Raw genomic sequence first — 9,423 nt, 5'->3', positions numbered from 1 at the left:
AACTAAGCTGCTCGCCTTCGACCGATGGTCTTTCCCGAGCGACTCGCAGCCGGGCCCCGGGCCCAAGGCGCGACATGGTCCACAGACCGAGCGCCGCGCCAAGTCCTAGAACCGCTGCATCGGATGCCCGAGTCGGAAACCGAGGTTGCGCTACAACTAAATGATGTCATGGCCGAGCGTCAACAATCGGGCAAACCTACTTCAAGTTGCGACCTGTGACGGGCTCCCTCTGGACTCCCCCGACAGAGATAGCGCCGGGCGAGGGGCGCTTAAGGGCGACTAAGAGGGGGGCCAAGCCGCAGACTCAGCTCCGCTGGGTTTCCCAGGCCCGGCGTCGAAGTCCCCGCGTTCGGGTACGCCCCAGGAGCCGCAGGGCCCGGAAGTTCGGAACTGACGCGCCTGGGGGCGTCGATCTCAGATCGAGACCCGTCTGGGTCTTAGTTAGCGCATGGTGCAGTGGTCCTCATCCTTTCCTCATCCCAGCTCGCTGCCACCCTGGGGTTCAGGGGGCCCTAGCTCGTCCCTGGCGGCTGGTGGCTGCGAAATCAAAGTGCGGTCCGTCGACCGAGTGGACCCCCGGAAACTTCGAATGAGTGATAGTGCGCTCTTGGCGGAGCTAGGTGATTGTCAGTTAGATTTGTGCTATTCCGAGATTCCCTGTTGACGCCTTTGAGCTGCTTGTCCAATTGGGTTTGGACCTTCGAGATGCCTTCGGGCGGCGCTTGGGCACACCGTACTCTGAACTTGCAGTTGTGTGATATGGGCTTGCCTTGTGAATCCGGAAACCAAAAACACGGGGGACCTGGACACAACAGATGTCTCTCAAGAGGAACAAGAGCACATTATTTTTATCGCAGACGAATCACAAAAGATTGCACGCCATGCTGAGGTATGAGTTCTGGAAATGTCATAAGGAATAGATGAGGGAATGTTGTACCAAAGTAAGCTCCATCGATTGAAGCAGATCTTGATGACCGCGGCGTAAAAATGTCGCGACACATTGGACAAAAAACGTGCACGGTGTAGTTGCGTGGCAGATCAGACCTATTGGATCAATCCATTGTTTCATACAGAACCAAATTTAGCACGCCGCATGAGTCACCGGCCAACTGGAAGGGCAGGTTGCCCGCAACAGAAAGCGCGGGGACATCGGCCAAACGAGGCCGAAGCATATTTTTCATACATAGCTTGCATGCCCCGATTAGTAATCACATAGCGCGCGTGAATCAGGCCATACAGCATCTCTGCGGCCGACCTGTAACAACAACGTGCAGTCCATATTTACAATCTCATGACACACTCAACAAGTTCTTGCTGTTCTTCTGTGAGAGACTCCTCGATAGCCATCTCAACCTGGGAACATCGAGGTTGAGACAGAATCAATCATGTACTCAGGTGCCAACGTCTAAAATCATATCAAGGGCGTAATCATAATATGGCACCAACGAAGACAGCCCAGTCAGATTGAAATCGTCCTGAATATATTCCTCATCAACTTCACAAAAGAATTCGTTGCCCCGTAGACTCAAGAACCAGGCAATCCAGGAAGACTCTTCGTCAGACGCAGAAATGCCGTCCTCGTCGTCTTCTTCCTCATCATCCTCGCCGACTGACGTGAGTTCCGCCGCCGCAACGCTTTCTGCAAGCATCGAAGCCTCATCTTCTCTTACAGTAGGCGCCGCCGACATCGAGAAATGTGACAGAGACACTATGAAGTGTTGCTTTGGTTTTTGACCTTAATCAGGGGTCGACTTTCCGACGCCTCTGGACGCCATCGATGCCGATTTCGCTTCGGTTTTGCTGTTTAGTTCCGTTGTCCGGACCTTCGTCCCGGGCCTGGGACGTCCAACTGTCCAAATCGGCCGCCGGGACGACGAGTTTCGCGTCATCGAAATTCGTATTTTTGGCGACTCGGACGAGGGTCGAAAACCAGGGGCCCCGGGCACGGGCCGGGCACGGGCCGGGGAGGCCCGGCACGGGCCCGGCACGGGGGCCCGGGCACGGCCCGGGCACGGGCCGGGGACGTGGCCGGGGACCGCGGCATTGTTGCTCGGTAAAACTCCTGGACGTCCAGCCTGGCAGAGCGATTCCGATGCCCTCTCACGACCAATGGCACTCTTAACTGAACTGAGCTCAGCCTCCCCCTTGAGGGAGAAGTTTACTCTGCTTCCTTTATCAGACTAGTGGGAGATACGAAAGGCCAAGTGGACGGAAATCGTCGATTTTCCCGGTGCGTGGGCAGCGTAAACCGTGCAGTCAGCACTCAGTGCCCCGATCAAAACTCAGATTCTGATAGCCTGGATTTAAAAGTCAACATTTTTGTTGAACTTCAGCACTTTTGTTGAAGTTAAATCCTGCGGTTTCTTGGCCCGAACCAGCGACCACGCGCAAAAAGTCATCGCAAGCGTGTGGTTCCGTTCGCATGCAGCGTTAGGCCCGGGGCCCGGTAGTTTTGCGAGGCCTTGGGAAAGGCAATCCTACAGCATCACGGCGTCCGAATCTGGACGGAAAGTGAGATCCAAAGAGCAGAAAGAGCCTCGAAACGGCGAAAACGCCACCCGGAAGCCCCCGAGACGGCCACCTAGGACCCCCGCGCCGCCCCCCACGACCCCCCCCACGTAAGCCCAATGGCAAAGCGCAACGACCCGGAAACCCACGGACCCCGAACGGCCCATGAGAGCACAACCAGCCGCCAGGAAGAGCAGCCGAAGCGCCGAAAGCGCCCGAAACGCGCTTTCGGGCCCGAGCCCCGAACGCCCGAAATCGGCGCGTAAACGGGCGCACTCCGGCGTCACCCGGCCCCCTTTGCCACGAGCCCTTTGCGCGGACGCGACCCCAGGACGTCCGCTGAGCCCAGCGGAACCGAACGCACATATATACACCCCCACCAGGGCAATCTAGGAATTAATCTCAGGGACTCAGGGGGGTCGACCGTGAACGGAGCCGTGTAATTAACGCGTGAATATCATCGAACTTGCTTTGATACGACGATAACCCAATTTTGGCCGTCATTTCAGCCCGCGGACCTCCGCGACACCACGCCCGCGCGCGCGGTCGACGCACAGCCTCTATGGAGGACTGATGACTCTGGCTCCGCCGGCCGGAATTCGATGATTGATCTTTATTAATTATTAATTTCCTATGGGCGGCCTAGATGTACGTTGATCGGGGCACTGTTGACATCAGCACTTCAGTAGATCTAGAGCTACGCCGCAAATCGAGTCTGAAACAACTCGCGAGCCAAGTGAGTTGTAGACAACTCCCGCCGTCCTCGGCCGTGGTATGTCGAATGCGCGGTCGCGGCAGCTTGCATACTTCAAGGATAATATACAAACTCAGGATGATCACGTATGTGTGTAGTGACTTCTGCGACTGAACGCTTAGCATCAGGATGATTTCGACGCATCTCAGTACTACTATAATCGCGATGATCAAATGACGCCCACTACGGGTTCATCACCAGGAGTTCTTTTGGGTGGCGCTACGAGCGCGTCTCGGGGTCCGCCCCATGTGACCCGTTCATTTTTCGTGGCATAGACGCGACTCACTCAGAACCTGGCTCAGCATCCGCGCTGTATCGCTCAGGTCAACCACATTTTAACAGCCCGGTGCACGGCATGAATGGCGCTCCATACAATAATACACCGTCAGGTTGTTATAAACTGGTAGTGTGTTACATTAACCTAGACGTGGCAGGTATCGGAAATTTACAACAACAGGTTGCACCACTCACTTCTAGTTTTGCGACTAACCATCCTTCTCGTTCATTGCCCGTACCGCAGATGGGTCATTCCAGCTCCACGCCGTGCGCTAGCTGGCGTCGGCAAAAAGAGGAAATGACTAGCAAACAAGTTTCGCACTTAGGTACGCGCCGTCAAGCGACCTTCTTGCAATGCTCTCGAAGGGCGTGCCAATAAATTCTGCGACCGAAGTTTCAGGTAGTTCCATGAGGATAGCTCGTGCCAATAGCTTTATGCACAGGTGTCGAAAGTCGGTACGCAGATGATACCACTGTCAATTCCTCACGCATCGGATTGGTTGGGGCTGCTGCGCCCTCCCACGGTCGTGGTGGTCCTTTCAAGATGTCAGATTTTCCTGCACTGGACGGGTAATACTTTGCGTTGCCTTCAATTATCAGTTGCCTTAGAATAGGCGCGCATCTACCATCGCTATTAACGGCACAGCTCGAGATGCGCAATTGTCTACTCATGTGTGAAATCATGTTGACATGCTCCTGAATCGTGGTAACAAAGGTCGGTGGATTCGACGGCGAATTTTCCTGGTATGCTCCGTGGTGATAGCATCGTGCGCGAGGAGCCCTTACACCAATCGGGAGGCGCACTTCTCTCTGAGCAAATAAAGAAAGATGACGCAACTACGCGACAAATTACTTCACAGTCCGGCTCATTTGCTATGCAATCAGAAGACTTTCCTGCTCTGCCAGGAAGCCAACCGCATCACCAAGCAGCCTTGTTTAGCGAAGCTGATGCAATTGATGCCAACTACTGAGCTCTCGAATACACGTGTATATGAATGCAAGAGCTAAAAATTACTCGAAGATATGTTTACTCCGGCCGATGACATTCACACATAGGCTGTCCCCGAAACGCTTGAGGTCTCTACCACCGCCACACTCAGATGTGGTCAGCTTGTTCATTGATTCTCAGTTTGATCATGATCTGTGATTTTAGGCAACGTTATAGGGATTCAGTTTCCTGCAATGGGCCACAGTGAAATACAACCCAAACACCTGATGCCTCTTCATGCTACTAGCGAGAATGACTCCAACCTCTTCAAGTTGACTGATGGTTGTGATCCCGATCTCGGAGCAAACGCTTCATTGAATCCAGCGGTAGAATTACGTCACTTTGCCAACCAGGGTACAAAATTTCAAGCGCATTCTTGTCTTGCAGAATCCGCCAAAGCAAATATGGAAATAAAACTGGCGCACAACACCTACGGTATAAATTAAAACATGTTACAATTGCCCATCAAACGACGACAGGTCCTGAAAGCAATGCCGCGATTGATCACTCCCTGTCTAGCTCAACAGACTCACGTATGCTCACATCGAGTTCTGGAACTACTAATCAAATCACGTCTAAAGCTAGCATGCTACCAGGTAATGTTGTCTATGTAATTTGGAATCTCGAGATACTTCAAATTCGCAGAAAGTAATGAGATTGAAAATCAAACCAAATATGGCCTCCTCGGACTTCTTGATGTTATTCGCATGACAAACGCTGACTTGAACACTTTGGCTTTGGGCTCAGACTTGACTACTCTTGGACTCAATCTGAACTCGTCCGAATGTCTATACTCCACGTTTGCATCGCCCTGGGCCGAAGCGCCAACCACACGTGAACCCCAATTCTCACTTCCCATGTGTTACTACATGCAACCCCCTCCTCTAAAAACGTGCCCCCCTGCGTCTGTGAACCTGACTGACCTCGAACAAAATCACATAGCTCCCATCTCTCAAAGTTTCAACTCGAAACGCTCTTCTATATATTTTACGCTATGCCCAGGGATGTATGTAAATGCGTACCAAACGACATAGTATCTGTATCTTACCCCTGCTCTTAGGTCTTACAAGCCTATTCTGCTCAAGAGTTGTGATCGGCAGTGCCTACAGACTCGGATGGCGTGATGGCACAGATTCTAGGTACAATCGTGAGTGGCAGTACCATCAAGATCTGAAGCTCTGGTTTTGAGACCGGTGTCCTCACATCTGCGTATCCTGGCATGTGATTTTAGGTTCAAACGAGGCTCCGCTTCTGATGGATTGAGCGTGTCTGCAAACCAGTACATCTTCTTTGATATTAACGGTTGGGAATGCCGCCTTTTCACGAGTCCACATGCTGGAAATCTACGCAGCGGCAATCCGCGTCAGCCGTTTTCGTTAGACATACAAAACTGTGAATGGTGAGCGCAGATAACATCTCTGCTGGTTTGCTACCCGAGGAGGATGTGCGTGTTAAGTTTACCACATCACCTTGAAGAAGAGATAGATGAAGGCCTCCAGTTCGCAAAACTAGACGAGGGCACCCTTGGATGCGGCATCCTTTTCTGTAGCCGCATCCTGCAGGTACGAGGATCCTGGAGCTTTGGACAACGGGCGAGGCGGCCCCTTGCGACAACGGGCGAGGCGGCCCCTTGCGACAACGGGCGAGGCGGCCCCTTGCGGGCATGCGGGCACCCTAGGCTGAACTTTGGACATGGCAAACTAAAGGAACCTGAGTTTGCGGAATTTGTCCTCTGAGCGCCTTCTAGGCGATGGGCTAAGGCAGGAGGCATGATTGAATCTCGACTTCTGCGACGCTTCTGCGACGCCGATATCCGGGCAATTCTGAGTCCCTACTAGGAGGTGGTAACTGACGGGGATCCTGTCCTAAAATCCAGGGGCGAGATCTAAAATAAAAAGTAGCGCGCCTGCCGCCTCGGCCGCCAAATAAATCAATAAAAATACCAACAAAAACCCTTGTTTTGAAGACCAGCCACCGAAACATAGCAAAAAAAATCGGCTGGCCTTCGGCCAGCATGAGGTCTCAGGAGGGCTGGCCTTCGGCCAGCAGCAAAAACAATTAAAAGTAGCGTGCCTTTATGTCGCTACTTGTGGTCGGATCGCGTCCCTGCTAAAATCGGGGACTGGGGTCGCGCTCGCTGGCGGACCCTCGTAAATGCCATGAGGTGGTGCCACCTCGGAAATTTAAAACCTCGAAAATTAACCCCCAAAAGGGCCCTACGCTCATCCGGTGGCACGGTGCCGTCGTACTAGGCCGCTACGCCCACGATAGACCAGCATGGGAGTGCGCTGGTGACGTGCCGTGAGCGTGGCGCCTCGTATTGGCCGCGCGCCGGGGCGGTGGGAGCGCGACCGCGGCGGGACTTTGGACGCTGGCACGCCCCTCGACGTCGCGATGGATCCCACCGCCCCCGGCTCGTCGCAGACCCCGGGATCGGTTCGCGCCGCCGCCGCAAAAACTCGTGCTCCGGCGGCGTCGCGGTCCGCGGACCGTTTCGCCAAAGAGCGGCATATCGTCGAGCAAACGCCATCCCGCGCCCTTCGGCACGACCCCCGAGCGATCGCGCCGCTCTTGCCCGCCCAACAACACAGGGAACAGTCTCAGGCGCTGCTGTACCGTCTCGGCCGTCGTCGAGGCGCCGCACGCGCGCGCGCGCGCAGGAAAATGTCATCGACCCCGGCGCGTCGCCACAGCGACTTGGCCACAAAACTGGGGCGTCCGGCGAGCCGCTCGGCGGCCTCGGCGGGGCGTCGGAAGGCGCCGCAATCGTCGACCGCGTCCAGGGGCCGATTTTGCGACCCCGCGCAAACCGACGAAATCGGCGCGCGCCGACGAAATGGAGCGTCGGAGACCGAGGTCTGGTGCGGGTCTCGACGTAGGAACCGGCGCGGGGTCGGGGCGTGGCGCAGCGGCGGATCCACAGGCTGCGCTGGACGGCAAAAAGTTGTTGAGGCATCATGCACAACTTCCTGGCAACAACTTTTTGAGCAGCCTTCCTCCGAGGCGTGCATCGCGTAGTGCGGCCTTGTCACTTAGATCCATTCTATGACTAGCCAAATACATCAAACCGATCGTGTTAACACGATCGGTTTGCGTCGAACCTCCTCGATCGTGTTGGGGAGGTTGACACGATCTGAGGCCATCTGGAGGCATTGGACCTCCGCACGGCACGGCTGCGGGACGCTGTCGCGCCCCGCACCCCAAGCGGAGGTCAACGCAGCGGGCGGTGGACCCCACGCGACGTCGCGAATGCTTGAACGCGCGCGCGGGACCACTTTCTGGCCTCGAACCTCGGGCTGCCCCGGTCCGAGGCACGGTCCGGAGGTCCCGGCGGCCCCAGAGCGCGCTGCCGCCAGAGATGGTGAAAGGGCACGACCCGGGGACGACAATGAATGACTCCATCCGACCCCTTGCGCTGGAGCTGCCCTGGACCATCACGAAGTCGCCGTCGGGCCGCCGCGGCTCCCGAGCCGCGACCGGATGAACTCGACAATTTTGAGTTCTACGATCCAACCCTCTTAACGAGACGATGCCCGGGTGTCGACGAACGATCCTCGACGCTGCATTGGCTCGAAAACGAGCTCAAAGGGGTCGGGGGAGCCGAGCGCGTCCCTTCCCAGCCCTTAGAACCGCCCGCCTGAGTCCAGGCGCAATCGCCTGGATGTCTCGTTTTCATCAGCGCTTCGTTCGCGCGCATGCGGTCAACTTAGCCACTGAGATCGTTGCGCGCCTCGGCATATTCGCTGAGATGTGGGGCTGCAAAGCCTGTCATGCCATCATATGGCAGCGCTTCGATCGAGCGGCTGATCGTGTTCAGCCGTCGTGTTAACACGATCGGTTGAAGGCGTTGCCCTAGTCTTAGAATGGGCCTTAGTTACTTCCTTGTAATCAGGGAAATTCCTGTAATCGTGATTAGCTCGCTCCGGAGTGAGCGGGAGCCCCAACCAGTGTCGTCTGGTGTTGGTTTTGGCCTCCTGGCTTGAGACGAGCCGTATGGACGGCAATGCAGATCAAAAGAGGTAACTTGTGAGCACCGTCAAACTCCACGAGCTAGTCCACAGGCGGCGAATCCATGAAACTTCTTCATCCGACATTGACGGTCTCTCCGATCAACTGCAGTCAGTCTCCCTAGCAATATCTGCCGCCATGGATCGGGGCTCTGGCGATGGGCCGGAAGATGATATGCAGGACAGTCCAGTGCAAACAGGCATGGAAGAACTACGTCGCTGGTACCAGACTGAGGTTTTTGCCGCATCAGACGCTCAGCAGCATCGCTGGGAAGAACGCCGCTGGGCCTTTTTAGGCCAGTTGCAGCATTTACCTGAGTGGTTAAGCTATATCTGGCGTGACTACATTTTCATAGGCACGCCCTGCGAAAGCCTTTGACACATACAGTAAGCTCACAATCGGTTCTTGACTGACTATTACATTAGTGTTTGATAGGTGTTTACATATAATATCGATGCGCTCTTGGCAGATTCATCTGGGAATGAAAGTAATCTTTTGAGGGACTCTTCACCGCCTGCCAATGATTGTAAGTGCCATGAGGGAGTGCCTCCAGCTGCCAAATCTTGTTCATGGTTACTCTAGGTGATGCTGTGAACTCTGCTTTTGGAGGTCTCCTCTTCGTGGGACGGTCGCGCTACAATGATATAGTCTCATTCCGCGTTTCTAAAATAACCCTAATATCTTGGTACTGGATGTTCAAGAAGCCACAATGTTTGTCTTTGAAAGGTCGTCGCTGACGAGACTGTCAGCCGAGTTCATTGCATCATTGTTCGTTCTAACGGTATTCAACTTCGCGCAACATTGTTTTTGAGACAGACGCAGGTACAGTTGGTGTTTTCGACGGTTGGTCGAGCTATGGTACGCTCACACTCGAGCGCGGTCGAGCGGA

At 54.9% G+C, this 9,423-nt stretch overlaps 1 protein-coding gene across 1 annotated transcript; it reads right to left on the bottom strand.

Annotated features, from left to right (window-relative positions):
• Positions 1-253: 253 nt before the first annotated feature.
• AURANDRAFT_54649 (hypothetical protein) lies at positions 254-1,698 on the bottom strand (the record flags this gene model as incomplete). The annotated part of the gene is made up of 5 exons (XM_009041577.1): positions 254-802; positions 867-1,044; positions 1,103-1,255; positions 1,301-1,353; positions 1,404-1,698. The coding sequence occupies 5 exons, from the start codon at positions 1,686-1,688 to the stop codon at positions 632-634; spliced, it is 840 nt and encodes a 279-aa protein (XP_009039825.1).
• Positions 1,699-9,423: the final 7,725 nt, after the last annotated feature.

This window comes from Aureococcus anophagefferens (assembly GCF_000186865.1).
Source record: "Aureococcus anophagefferens unplaced genomic scaffold AURANscaffold_22, whole genome shotgun sequence".
Taxonomy (NCBI): Eukaryota; class Pelagophyceae; order Pelagomonadales; family Pelagomonadaceae; genus Aureococcus; species Aureococcus anophagefferens.
The sequence above is the reverse complement of the archived record's forward strand: the minus strand, read 5'-3'. Positions and strand labels throughout refer to the sequence as shown.